A 15,232-nucleotide genomic window follows, 5' to 3' on the forward strand; every position below is an offset into this window, starting at 1 on the left:
CTGTGGTGTAGGCTGCAGACACGGTTCAGATCCTGCGTTGCTGTGGCTCTGGCATAGGCCAGCAGCAACAGCTCTGATTAGACCCCTAGCCTGGGAATCTCCATATGCCATGGGAGCAGCCCTAGAAAAGGCAAAAAGACAAAAAAAAAAGAAAAGAAATGTATGAAACCTTCAGGCCTTATAGTGTTCACAAGCCTTTGAAAAATGTATGGCATTGGTGGCCATACAGGGTCATTCATGCCTGATAACTGAAATGAAGAACTAAGAACATGAGGCTATTTTATTTTTATTCTGGAAAATCCCCATTAGAAAATTGAAGCAGGTTATGTACCCCTGTTATGTATTCTCTGTACCCATTTTCCTCATGATGTGTCCCTTTATCCTACCCACTGCAAGAAACTGGTGCCTACGTCGCTTTGCACCATTGTGTTTTCACTAATAATCAATCACTCATGATTCTCAAACATTGTTCACTCCTGTCTTTCCCTTTCATCATGATGTTTTGAAAAAGCTTACCCACTCCCTTCCCCTTCAAAACCTGTTGGCAGCTACCTTTGAATTTTTTACGTTTTTCACAAAGTGAGGAATGAATATTCAAATAGCTGAATTTTCATTTCTTTCATGGAGATTGCATTTTACTTGTAAGCAAATTGCTAAGACTTAATCTTGAATTGAATTAATTAAGATATCTGGAAAAGCCATGGGGGAAATATTCAACCAATGTGAGCAAGAGAGTGAGACAGCAGGAAACTGTCTGGTGGTGGGCAATCACTGCATTATTTCATGCCCCCACAAAAAAAAACTCACTTTGAGTTTAATCACTGTACTTTTCCTAGTTCTCCTCCACCTGGAAATGCCAGAGTCTTCCAGAAATCAGAGTGAAATGGCCTGGAACAATCAGTCAGTCATAAGGGAATTCATACTACAGGGTCTCTCCAGTGCCTGGGAACTCCAGATCTATTTCCTGTTTTTCTCCATAGTCTATGCAGCCACTGTACTGGGGAACCTCCTCATTCTGCTCACCATTGTGTCAGAGCCACGCCTTCACTCCCCCATGTACTTCCTGCTGGGCAATCTCTCCTTCACTGACATGTCTCTGGCCTCATTTGCCACCCCCAAAATGATCGCAGATTTCCTCAGTGAGCACAAAGCCATCTCTTTTGAAGGGTGCATCACCTAGATATTCTTCCTGCATCTCTTAGGGGGTGCTGAGATCGTACTGCTGATATCCATGTCTTTTGATAGGTATGTGGCTATTTGTAAGCCTCTACGTTACTTAACCATCATGAGCCGGAGAATGTGTGTTGGGCTTGTGACACTTTCCTGGATTGTTGGCATCTTCCACGCTATGAGTCAGTTAGCATTTACTGTAAATCTGCCCTTCTGTGGGCCCAATGAAGTGGACAGTTTCTTTTGTGATCTCCCCTTGGTGATTAAACTTGCCTGCGTAGACACATACATCCTGGGAGTGTTCATGATCTCAACCAGTGGCATGATTGCCCTGGTGTGCTTCATCCTCTTGGTGATCTCTTACACTGTCATCCTGGTCACCGTGAGACAACGTTCCTCCGGTGGGTCCTCCAAAGCCCTCTCCTCTTGCAGTGCCCACTTCTCCGTTGTGACCCTTTTCTTTGGCCCGTGCATTTTTATCTATGTGTGGCCTTTCACAAATTTCCCAATAGACAAAGTGCTCTCAGTATTTTATACCATTTTCACTCCCCTTTTGAATCCCGTAATCTATACTCTTAGAAATAAAAATGTCAAAGATTCCATGAGAAAACTTAGCAGCTGTGTCTTTAAGTCTAGGAAGACTGATCATACCCCTTGAATTCCTCATACAAAAATGAGCATCTATTCCCCTCACTCAGTTGGTCAACATAGCGATGCTATTGCAAGATGGGTGAAGACAGAACTATTTCTGTAATCAGCCTGAGTAGTCCCTAAATATCACTAATATTAAGGGTTCCTCTTGGAAAAACAGTCACAGTGCTGGTAAATGACTTAAGCTTAAGAACAAAGACCTAAAGGTATAAATGAACTGTTATGTGCCAAGAGGTCAGAGTAAGAGCTTAACCTTTTACCATCTAAGTGGCTTTTTAAATAGTAAAAGAACTTATATAATAGGAAACAAACCCTATATCATCCACCCATAGCTACTCCTCACTTGATCTCATCTAAAGAGCACAATAAAAGTGGTATGGTGTCTTGAGGTAGGGCTCTTGGTCCCTGAGACCTTGAATCCCCTGGTTCCCACCTTTACTTAAGGAAAAAAAAAAAAAAAAGAGTTCCTCACACAACCTAATATTTACTAGGGAGCATTATCAAATCTATACTCCAAATTTTATCCCACAAGGACTCACTTTTTAGAATATTCAAGACTTGTCAGGTGTAAGCATTTATTTGAGTATTAAGTAAAATATCTGTATGTTTTAAGAACATATTTCCTCCCAGTCTCTTATAATTGTCTCTAAAAAGGGGGCAAGTGTGAAAATTCCAACACCTGGACTCTCAAGCATTCATTCATTTTTAATTGCTGAAAAAGGAGCTAATAAATGAATTGTTCTAGTTCAGAATCCAGAAAAAAATGGGGGGTTCTTGGTAAGTGAAAATGTTTGCTATTTAATATTTTTGTAGCATATCTTTGATAAGAATAAGAATGTACTTTATTTCAGTCTCTAAGCTCCTTAGTGTGGATTTCACAATTTTAAAACAGTATAGTATCTCCAGGATAATTTGTATAGTCATATATATATGTGTGTGTGTATATACACACACTAGATTCTAGAATTTATACAATAAATCCCATTCCCATTCTCATTCTACAGAAAATGCAACTAAGATCCAGGGACACTGTAGCTTTTTCAAAACAGAATCTAAGGTCTTTCACCTACAAAATGGGTATTTATTTTCTAAGCAGTAAAAAGTTATTTTGGTGCCATGATGTTCACTGTATCATTTTTATAATCAAAGTACATGTTGTAAATAGCAGGGTCCCAAAAGATCTTCTTTGCTTTTCTGCATGATTTTGGCTTTTTCTGAGCAAGAGTCAGTGTCCACAGGATGTACTACCTCTACCTTCCAGGCTGTGGTTCCACCAACTCTGCTTGGTCAAGACCACTTCTTACATTCTGATGAAGTGTCTCTGGGAACTGGCTGTCCTGTAACTAACATAACTGAGAAGGGGTATGAGTTTAATTATCTTGTCACCGAGTATGGGAATTGGAAAGAGGTTTTTGCCAATGGAGTGATTTTTTTATTCAATTCTCTATGATAACATAGTGCACAAAGGAATCACTGGAAAAGTTCTTTTAAGGTGTATTGTTTTCAGCTCATCATTTTCAGACAGCATTCCAAGCACCACCAACAACAATCTAACAAAGTTCAAAAATGGCATTCCTTCTGCCAAATCTCATTCTTCTTGGAGCTTAACCAACCCTTGCCTGCTTGGCTTGCCTTGGATTCCATACTTCTAAAACCCCTTGGTAAAGCCACCCCATCAGTCACTTCTACTTAAAATGCCTCATCCTTGTGGTTCATAAGAGTGCCCCCATGGCTATGTTCTAGATTATTCTATAGCAATCTTGATAACTCTATTGTGATAGCAATCTTAAATTTAATTTTATATCCAGTCATCCTAGATTTCTGAAGTTTTTGGTGCCACCTTCTGAGAGGCCATCTAGAAGTTAGGGTTCAGATAAGTGCCTAATGCTTTGTTTTTGTTTGTTTTTTCTAATGTGTTCCTTTTATTTTTTATTTTTAAAATGTGTTCCTTTTAAACAAGTGGCAAAATAGCTTTTGCATATTCTTTCACCTTGGTTAAACACAGTATTTGACTTAAGGAATCAATGAAACAGTAGTCCTTCAACATATTCAATATAGTTAATAACTACATATTTTATTTTATTTATTTATTTTTTTTGTCTTTTTGCTATTTCTTGGGCCGCTCCTGCGGCATATGGAGGTTCCCAGGCTAGAGGTCCAATCAGAGCTGTAGCCACCGGCCTACGCCAGAGCCACAGCAACGCGGGATCCGAGCCGCGTCTGCAACCTACACCACAGCTCACGGCAACACCGGATCGTTAACCCACTGAGCAAGGGCAGGGACCAAACCCGCAACCTCATGGTTCCTAGTCGGATTCGTTAACCACTGCGCCACGACGGGAACTCCAATAACTACATATTTTAGAACATAGAAATCATCTCAGTGATATCTATTTATCTTACAGAAGATGAAATTTAGAAGAAGAAAAAAAGTGACTTTTCCAAGTTTATATACCTATAAGATGACACAGTCTAGCCAAGAAGGTGCCCCTTCTCTCTCTGCCTGTCTCTGTCTATCTCTCAATTGGACAACTGCGAAATTAAGAGCATTTTTGTCATCATAATTCTGAGAGCTAAAAATAGAAGAAATGCTTAATGCATAAAAGTGAACTCATAACCATTAATAAATATCCAGTTATCTAGTTGCCTGGCAATGTCAAAGTTTGCATGATGTGGTATGTAATGTTGTGTAGCTTGGGTTTAGATAAAGGCAGATGTATGCATCATTGACTGATAGATATGCAGATTGTAAATAATTGAATATAAAGGTAAATCAGTTATTAGGTAAATGGATGGGCTAATATATGGATGTGGATGGATGGGTGGGTGGATATATAGCAAAACAGAGATAGATAACCAGGTATTTACAATCATGAAGAAACTAATATACCAGTTGAATATATTGACTCCAGCTCTATGCATGTATGTTGAATCTGAACAACTGTAAATTGCAGCTGTTACTTGTTTAAAATTATTTGAAAAACTATTGAATTTGCTAAAGTTGAAAAAGTATACTCTTAAATATGTTTCTTGTGATGATGTATAGCCAGTTCAATTTACAAACATGGGGAGATCTAAAGAATTATGTTAGTGAAAACAAATTTTAAAAGCCCTTTAAGTATGACTCTATGACTATTATAACTTTATTCTCCCAAATTATCAACCCTGTTAGACCAAGTCTGCAAACTGGATATTTATATTCATTCTGATATAAAGCATATGGTTGGCCAAACAGAGTAAAGAATGTTGCATTATTTATTTTCTATGTCAGGCTATGAATTTTGTTCTCCAGTTTAGCATCCTAACATGCACACTGCTAGAATCATAGCAAAATACATGTCACAGTTTACATTATATAAAAATTTGCATGTGTTCTAAAGTAAGATTCCAAGCATTAGGAATGCAACACTGAAAATTAACCCCAAAGACAAAATTACATGGTTGGCATAAGCCCCAACCTAAGAAAATTTCATGAAGAATTATCCCAGTCCCCATTCTAAGTCCTCCACTGATGGGGTTCTCTCCATTCCTGCCTCATATTTTCTGTTGACAGTTTTCTGAGCATGCTCTTTAATCTTTCATTCTCATCACCATAAAGAATCCTAACACTGAGTCCCAACAGTTTACTGTGAAAGATAAACCTAGCAAACAACTTCAGGAAATACTGGATTAATCTCATGATTCTGTCTTTACCTTCAAGAGGCATTAACCAATTAAATTATAGAAGTTCCCTTGTGGTGCAGCTGGTTAGGGATCCAGCTGTGGCACTGGCTGTGGCATAGGTTGAAACTGTGGCTCAAGTTTGATCCCTGGCCCAGAAACTTCCACACACTGTGGGTATGGCCAAAAAAATCCAAAAAGCAAAAGCAAAAAAAAAAAAAAAAAAAAAAAGAAAGGAAAGAAAGAAAGAAAGAAAAAACAGACTGCAATGTGGCTCTATAGAGTCATTTAATTATTTTTTATCTCTTTTTTATTTTTTTAATTAGATTTCTCTTCTCCACCCCATCCAGCTTAAACTATTTCACAAGTTGATCTCTAATTATAGTCTAATAAATAAAACCAGGAGTAAATATCTTTTAAGATGTCAAAAAACCTAATATTGTTCAAAAAGTTAAATGTACACACAAAATAATATTGAGATTTGTCTCAGATTGGATGAGCTTCAAACAATAAGCCATTAGCACCAAACTCATTTCCTGGTCTCAGATCCCTTTAGGTGTATTTTTCACCCACAGCAAATTCATTGCTCCTGCTCAAAGAACTGCTTTCGCCTGCTCATTCTAGAAGCCAAGAGGATAATCAGCCAGGTGGCCTTCCATTTGACAATGTAGCCAGGGATTCGTGGAGCTCCATTATCAAAAACTTGACAAAGAATTGTTTGATGTGCCCTTTTTTTTTTTTGTCAGCTATCACTTTGTACCCCTTTTCTTCCAGAAAACCTATTTAGAATATGATGTTACAATTTTTGTTTCAAAAAATTACAATGGTTTTAGAACCAAGACACAATATAGTTCTATTACATTACCCTTCAAGATTTAATCTAATACCTAAGCCCTACTTCTTCACAGGAGGCTCCTTCAATTCTTTTACTTTTTTCAATGCTCATTTCTTGCATCATTAATTTCATACATTGTTTTATATTGCTACCTAATCATTTCTCAAGTCTGTGTCTTTTCTTCTTGTAATTGATAGCATTTTGAGAACAGAAATTTTGCCCTGGCTTGTTTTGTTGTCGTTACTCATTTGTTTGCACATTTTTTTTTTGTTGTTGTTTTTAGTCTTTGCCATAGATCTTGACTCAGGGCACAGTTAGAAGTAATGATTTGGTACAATTTTTGAAATAATTATCTTTTTTCTAAGTAACTGTACTTTTTGAGGAGTTCCCTTTGTGGCTCAGTGGGTTATGAGCCCAACTAGTATCCATGAAGATGTCGGTTAGATCCCCGGCCTGGGTGGGTTAAAGATCCAGCATTGCTGTGAGCTGTGGTGTAGATTGCAGACTTGGCTTGGAACTGGTGTTGCTGAATGTACTTTTTTTTTTTTTTTTTCTGTCTTTTTGCCATTTCTTGGGCCGCTCCCGCAGCATATGGAGGTTCCCAGGCTAGGGGTCGAATCAGAGCTGTAGCTGCCGGCCTACGCCAGAGCCACAGCAACTCGGGATCCGAGCCGCATCTGCAACCTACACCAGAGCTCACGGCAACGCCAGATCGTTAACCCACTGAGCAAGGGTAGGGACCGAACCCGCAACCTCATGGTTCCTAGTCGGATTCGTTAACCACTGTGCTACGACGGAAACTCCTGAATGTACTTTTTGTTTTTTTCCTTGTTATATCCCTATACTCTTTGACTATATGAAGGGGAATTGAGGAGATCAGACTATATAGGAAAAGGGACTCTATCTACATCCTTCAAATGATGCTATAGACTCATAAATGATGGTATATTCTGTTTTCATGTTCATTTTTCTGAAGATATTTTCTAGTTTCTGTTTTGATTTCTTCTTTGATTCTGTGGTTGTTCAAGAATGTATTGTTTAAGAATTCCCATTGTGGCTCTGCACGTTAAAAATCTAACTAGTGTTCATGAGGATTCCAGTTCAATCCAGGCCTCACTCAGTGGGCTAAGGATCCATCATCACCACAAGCTGAGGCACAGGTCGCAGATGAGGCTTGAATGGGGGTGCTGTTGCTGTGGCTGTAGCGTAGGACAGCAGCTGCAGCTCCAATTCAGTGCCTCACCTGGGAACTTCCATATGCCACAGATGTGGCCCTAAATAGAAAAAAGAAAAAGAATATGTGGTTTAGTTTTCACATATTTGTAAATTTTTCCATTTTTCTTTTCATTATTCATTTCCAATTTCATTCAATTGTGGTCAGAAAAAATACCTGGAATAACGTCAGTCCTCTTAAAAGTATAATAAATTGTTTTGTAACCTGGCATGTGAGCTCTCCTGAAGAATGTTCCATGTGCCCTTAAGAAGAATGTATATTCTGCTGCCACTAAGTAAAATGTTCTGTAAATGACTGTTAGGTCCATTTAGTTCACAGTGTTGTTCATGTCTGTTGTTTCCTTATTGATTTTCAGTGGGGATCATCTGTCCATTATTATAAGTGGTATATTGAAGTCTGCCTATATTTCATTGCTATTTCTCCCTTCAGATCTGTCAGTGTTTGCTTTATATATTTAGGTGTTCTCATCCTGGGTGAATATATGTTAATAATTATTATCTCTTCCTATTGAAATAAACTTTTATCATTATGTAATGGCCTCCTGTGCCTGTTTTGACCGTTTTTGTCTTAAAGTATATTTTGTTTTTGTCTAAGTATAGACACCTCTTTTCTCTTAGTTACAATATTTATGGAATATTGTTATCATTCACTTTCAGCCTATGTGTGTCTTTAAATCGAAAATGGGTCTCTTGCAGACAGCATACAGATAGATTTTGGGTTTTTTTGCTCATTCAGCTACTCTGTCTTTTGAGTGATGATATTAATCTATCAATTACATCTATTAACTTAATCTAATTAATCTTGAATGTTATTAAAATAATTTTCTCTAGGCAAGTGCCATCTTGTTCATTGTTTTCTCTCTATTTTGTTATTAGTTTATTCCTCTCTTCCTGTTCTGCTGTCCTCCTTTGGAATTTGATGATTCTTTTACTGCTATACCTTGATTCTTTTCTCTTTATCTTTTCTTGTATCTTCTATAGATTTTTTTCTTTGTGGTTACCATGGGGCTTGCAAAAATCTTCCTATTGTTATAATTCTATTCTGAGCTGATAAAAACTTAACTTCAGTTGCATACAAAAACACTATACTTTTCCTCCTCACTCTGACACACACATTACAGTAATACTTTCAGAATTTAAGCAGATAAACAGCATATGCCAAGAACCCAACAAAATAGAGTCAGGCACATTGGAGGAAAGGAAGTTAGTGTTCAAAGGGAAAAGGAAAACAAAATGGAACTGAAGATATAAGCAGGATCCAGAGGGTTCATGTCTTACTGTATAATGTAATAATTTGTTGTATGTTTCCCCACCATGCTGGTATTCTTTTCTGTAATCCAGAGAATGAAGCCTCTCACATTATAAGCTTTTAGTAATAAATATTTGAGAATAAACACATATACATGATCTTCATCAACAGAGGGATGAACAATGTCAAAATCAACAGCACATCAGAATACTTTAGCCTTGGGGAGACAAATGCTGAGAGTGTATGTCCAGACCAGGGATGTCCAGGTCTGCTGTAATCCTTGCGCTCCTCCAGATACTCTCTGTCACCTTAATGTAAAGGCTTTCACCAACATGACATCTCCCCAGTAAACATGCACCAACATGCTATTCAGGGAGTGGGCATCAATAAACCAATAATGTCATTTCGGTGTATGAGATAGTTTCAAGGTGCAAGGTGGCAGGAAAAGAAGAAAATACGAGGAAAAATGGATACATTTCCAGAAATTGCTGAGCCAACAGTCACAAGTCTGTTCATCATGTAACTTAAGGTTCAGTATACTTGTCAAGTGAGCAAATTCAAGGTTTACAGGAGAGACTGGAAAGAGACAAGGAGAATCAAGATATCTTCTATAACTACAACATGGTCTTCGATCACAGATGATATATTTAACACACTTTTATACCAAAGAAAAAATAAGATAAACCTTCCATCAAATCACCTAAGTTTGTAAAACATTCTCACAACAGGAACTGGATAAAAACTGGTCTGTTGTTTACAATCTGCCCTCAGTTACTCAGTGTTCCCCATTATCTCTGCAACATATATCTAGCACCCCAGGCTCTGGCCACACTTTCACAGCCCAAGCTCTCTTTCCATGACCACTAAGTTAATCTCTTCTCTAGAGATAATAAACCACATGTAGTTCCTGAGTACACTAGGTATTGTTAGCTTCTCTGCCTTTGTTTATGCTATTCCTCCTTTTAGCATGTGTTCCCCTAACTTGACCTTCAAATCTCAGATTCAACACTGCCTCTGGAAACCTTTTGCTAACTCAGCAGGCACATTTGGACATGCCTCTTCCTAAGTCCCCATATTACCATATACAAAACTTACATCCTGGCAATTAAGACACTGCATTGTCATCACCTGTATTTTTATTAGATACAATCTCCTTAAGGGTAGAGACTGAGTCTTAATATTTCTGAATAGAGCAGAGTTCCTGATATATAAAAGGGCCAAAATACATTTTTTGGATTATCTTTACTGAGAAAGAAGATTGGGGTGTCACCTGTTTGACAAAGGCAGAAAATTCTACTTATGATAATGTTATCTTCTCCAAAGACTAATGCTGAACTACTTCCATCAGAGGCCAACCCTATCCCTCTACAATTAAAGGTACCCTTGAAAGAATTAACATAGCTCCTCAATGTATAATGAAGTGCCAGTGACAAAAAGCAGACTTCTACTGGAATGCGGTCAAAAGAAAGAGAATCATGACTCAGAAAAAAGAAGAATAAATATAACATGCATTTAAATATTCCAGTTTGGTTTAAATCCTCATATAGGAATACTTTGCTGGAATAGCAATGTTCCCTGGTGATTCAATAAATGCTGTGTTTGTTGAAATTAAACCATCAAATTTGATGGCAAGAGTGGATTATGTCAAAGCAGGAGTTGGAGCTGGAAAAAAAGTTACAGACCTGGTGATGAAAAGGGCATACATTTTAAGGTCATTATTAAGAATCCCAAACTGCTGGGCTAATACACATAAATGGAGTAGCCTGGTACAAGTCAAAACAGAAAGACTTGCTCTGTAGCATTTTTCTGATCTGAAAACTTAGCAAAATAGCTTAGAATTCTGGCCTGATGCTAGATGACTTATGCTTTTGTTTTTTTAATTTTGTTTTGTTTTTAAGAAAATCCATCAAGCTATATTTTCCTGTGAAATTTTCCACTAACGTATTATAATTATTTTGATTTCTTTATAAACCTTTGAGTGAAGACAGAACATGCTGGGTCTGTGTGCAGTTGTAGCTGGTGGCCTGGTGGCTTGCAAACTCTGCTTTAAGAATGATGAGAGAACTAGGTTAGAGAGGTTAGAGTCCCAAATTGCAAACCTACTAAGAGGTGTAGAGCTGAATTGAGATCAAGCAATCCAGCTTTAACGATGATACAAGCCCTACTTTAGGAGTTCTCAGTCGTGTGTGTGTGCGTGCGTGCACCTGCCTTCGCAATTATACTGAAATGTCATTATCAAAATGCGTTATGAGGACACAGTTTGGGATTTAATTGGTTCCTCAGGAATGAGCTCTACCACCAGAAATACCCAAGCAGAGCTAGATACATTTATCTTACAGCTTCAGGGATACTTTAGCCAGATGAAATGTCTGACTTGATGCTAAATTTTATAGTTTCAATTTTAACACTTTCCTGAATAGTATTATGTCCACATAAACAATTCCCTCATGTATTCATAGATCTGGAAAAGTCTTTCTTCCTATAGCTGAAACATTTCATGGTGTGCTATATATAAAGTAAATAGATAATTGTCATCATTCATTTCCCAGTTAGTATTATAAGAATATAAACCATTTCACTACTATTTTTTGAATGGATAAAAGTTCAAGAGTATGTAATAATATTTTATTGGTTTTTAATCATGTACACTCTATTTAAAAACAGTAATACAACAGGACACTGACCTATTGAACAGCGTATATTCTTTTTCCCTTTCATGCAATCTTGGAATATATTTCAACTTAAAATAAGTAGGAAACCCCCACAATATAATACTTCTTTTGAAAAATACAGACATAAAAGGACAGTTTAGCTACAGAAATGCACCAAAGATTAATAATTGGCACAAATCCAATATTGTATCACTAGTTAATATTCGGGAAATTAACACATCCTAATATAGTGTTAAAACTATGCCCTTAAATTCAAGTAAGCACATCTATTTCCATTCCAGTAACCCTGAAATTTTATACATATATAACACAACAGCAACCATAACAATGTTATTAGTTAATATTCATTAAAGCCTTCTTTTGCCAAGCACTTCTAGTTATGATAGGTGTTTTGGTTTAATTCACAACATCCCTAGTGGTTGAATACCATGGCCGTATTTTATGGTGAAGAAACGGAGTCTTAGAAACATCAAAAATACTTGCTCAAAGTTGCACAAGAACGTGGTGGGACTGGAATTCAACCTAGATAGACATAGCCCATCCAATTGCTAAACACATGTCCCTCAAAGACAGAGAAACAGATCTGGTACTTTAATGCATTTCCAGCACCCAGCAAGGGCCTTGAACAGAGTAGGTGCTCAGTAAATAAATACTGAATTGCAGATTAAAATTTTAGACATGAAGTTAATATTTTAAATATGTTAATTTTTTCTAAAGAATGGATATGAGGCAAAAGTACATTTCTACCTTTTTTCACTTGCCTAACTGACTTTGAAGCAAGAAGGAAGAGTTCATGATTTGGTTCAAAATGAACAGTATTTCAAATTTAAAATGAGGCTTTATACCGAGCCCCAACACTACAATCCTTCATAAACTTCTACACATTATTTAACCTCAGATATTAAATATTTGGCTTTGTGTCAAAGCATGTTGAAACCTTAAAAGTCCAAAATAAATGTAAAAAACTATTAATGCCATCTTTGTGTAGGTGAGGCAGGGGCTTGCCAAGAAAGAGATGGCATTAATAATGCTCTTCTCAGGGTACTCACAAAATGTTGTAAGACACAGTAACAGATTGTTTCCTGAACTCTTTTCATATACCTCAGTCAATTCAAGGAGATACAGCCTATCAGGATATTGTTATTCAGAGGAATCTCAAAGTATCTGGCTGTCTAGTCTAAGCTGGCTTTTCCAGGTCCTCCCCCTTTTAGCAATGGAAAACTAGAAAGTGTTTTATTTGTTTTTCTGCCATGCATCTTAACAAGCCACAGTCTTAGAAACATCCTAAAGCTATCAAGTCTGTGTTTGACAAATAGTGGTTAGACCTATGCAATTTTTATTCAAATACATACTACTTAAAAATAAGGTGGACTTTAAGTAAAAGCCTACATGGATGGGAAGGGAAAAGGAAATGACATTTTTAGAATCCATTCTGTCTGCTTTCCACAAACAGTCACAACAAGCAATTAATATACTTTTTAGCAATTAATTTAATTTTATTATCCTTATATTAGAGATTAAAAAGGGATAGAGAGGTAAAATGAATCTTCCAGGATAATACAATTAGGAAAAGACAGATCCAAGATTTAATTCTAAGTTCCCTGTATATTTAGAACAATGATCTTTGCCCCTTTCAGTATCCAGACTTGAACTAGTTTTGCGAATTCTCTAAACTTTAGGTTCTTCAGCCATTAGGCAAAATGATTGACCAGATAATTTTCAAAGACTGTCTCTTAATAAAAAATATATTTATGATAATCAGTAATAAACCAAATTAGGGGGAATTATACAATATATTTTTTGAATTATTATCCTTTCTTTCCACAAATTACATTATTTTGTATACTCATATACCCCACACTAAGACTAATAATATTTTGGAATAATTTATTTGGATCATATAATTAGCTATTATATCATGACTATAACAGCTAATAATTTTCTAAATGTTTAGTCTTGGTATTAATGAATTCCTCAAATCTATGATATTCCACCAGATTTTGAAAGCCAATCAGATTTGAGTAAGTCTATTTTCTGTATTTAAACTTTACAAGTTGCCACTTGATTATTTCCTATTAATCAAGTGTGATAGTATCCACATATCTATTTAAAAAAATTGTATTGTTAAATCTCAGTCCTCTGAACTGTTCTCTTTTGTTCAGTGTTGACTCAGAACCCAAACAATTGGACCTGCTGAATCAAGATTATTCAACAATATTCAAAAGAACCTCTTTACAATATCACTTTTCCATGAAAATATTCTAATTATATGAAAAAACCTGTTATGCCCATCATAATTAATATAACAATTAATTAAAGTTCTACATGTGGACATCATCCGAACAGCAAAAGGTTATGCAGTTGAGTGAGAAGGTTCTGAGTTAGAAGGCTAAACAACAACATTTATCTCAGGCTTCTCTAAGTAGTCTTAACCTGACACATGTTTACAGAATTTGGGAGTCTCTGAAGCCTGAATTTATGTTCACAATTTTGATGATCCGTACATTTTTCAATAAAAATAGCCTATAAATTTCAACAGATTTTCAAATGGATCCATAATTGCAAAACGCTTGCAAACGCTCCACTAATTTCTAGGCAAAATATTTCACATCTCTCAGCCCTGTCTTCTTCTTTTCATGAATTTAAACTAAATGACTTAAAAGATTCTAACTTTACTTTTCTGTTGTTCTGAGAGCAAAACTGTTGCTATTAAATCTCCGACCAAGAGATCTCTGTTCATTGCACAGAATACATTGGGGTGGTTTTTCCAATATTTAAATATTGGTTACTTAGTTTCTTCTTCACAGCTGTCTTCACTTCCTGGTTTCTCAGAGTACAGATAAGTGGATTCAGAAAAGGGGTGAAAATGGTATAGAAAATAGAGAGAGTTTTGTCCATCAGGAAGTTTGTGAAAGGCCACACATAGATAAAGATGCAGGGCCCAAAGAACATTGACACAACTATGAAATGTGCAGTGCAGGTCGACAAAGCCTTAGATGATCCTGAGGAGGAGTGGTCCTTTATAGTGACAAGAACAGTAATGTAGGAGGTGAGCAAAAGCAGAAAACTGATAAGAGCAATCATGCCACTGGTTGAAATCATGAAGATTCCAAGAATATATGTATCTATACACGCCAACTGGATGACCAAAGGAAGGTCACAGAAGAAACTGTCCACAACATTGGGCCCACAGAACGGTAAATAGAGAGTAAAAGCTAACTGGGTCATTGTATGCAGAAAGCCCACTGTCCAAGAAGCTACCACAAGCCCCACACACATGCTTTGGCTCATAACTGATGAATAATGGAGTGGTTTGCATATGGCAATGTACCTGTCAAAAGACATGGAGATGAGCAGCACAATCTCAGTCCCAGTGAAGAGGTGCAAAAAGAAGATCTGAGAAATGCAGCCCTCAAAGGAGATCGTCTTGTGTTGAGCAAAGATGTCCACGATCATCTTTGGAGTGGCGAAGGAGGACAGGCACATGTCAATGAGAGACAGGTTGCTGAGCAGGAAGTACATGGGGGAGTGAAGGTGTGGGCTGAACAGAACTGTGAGCAAAATCAGGCAGTTGCCCAACATGGACATCAAGTAGAAAAGGGAAAACATCACAAAAAAGAAAATCTGGAGCTCAGGAGAATCAGTAAGTCCAAGTAATACAAATTCAGACACCCTGGAATGGTTGGCCCCCTCCATTGATCTGCAGGCTCTGCTCTATAATGACAAAATGGAACAAAATGACAGAGCTAGAAAATATGATAC

General features: G+C 36.9%; 1 protein-coding gene, 1 long non-coding RNA gene and 2 pseudogenes across 2 annotated transcripts in view; 3 read left to right on the forward strand and 1 right to left on the reverse strand.

Annotated features, from left to right (window-relative positions):
• The window catches only part of LOC146401740 (uncharacterized), a 269,339-nt gene that overhangs the window by 217,173 nt on the left and 36,934 nt on the right, over positions 1-15,232 (forward strand). The gene's annotated exons all lie outside the window — the stretch shown is intronic.
• LOC110258400 (olfactory receptor 4K3-like) lies at positions 884-1,828 on the forward strand (annotated as a pseudogene).
• LOC146401744 (oocyte-secreted protein 3 pseudogene) lies at positions 1,897-3,681 on the forward strand (annotated as a pseudogene).
• Positions 14,207-15,166, reverse strand: LOC100525650 (olfactory receptor 4K2-like). Its single transcript, XM_003128766.3, has one exon. It carries the CDS (start codon positions 15,164-15,166, stop codon positions 14,207-14,209), a length of 960 nt encoding a protein of 319 aa, XP_003128814.3.

This window comes from Sus scrofa, chromosome 7 (genome assembly GCF_054392235.1).
Source record: "Sus scrofa isolate SSC_HxYL_T2T_F1_AM1 chromosome 7, Sscrofa_HxYL_maternal_Yorkshire_Landrace_v2.0, whole genome shotgun sequence".
Lineage (NCBI taxonomy): Eukaryota > Metazoa > Chordata > Mammalia > Artiodactyla > Suidae > Sus > Sus scrofa.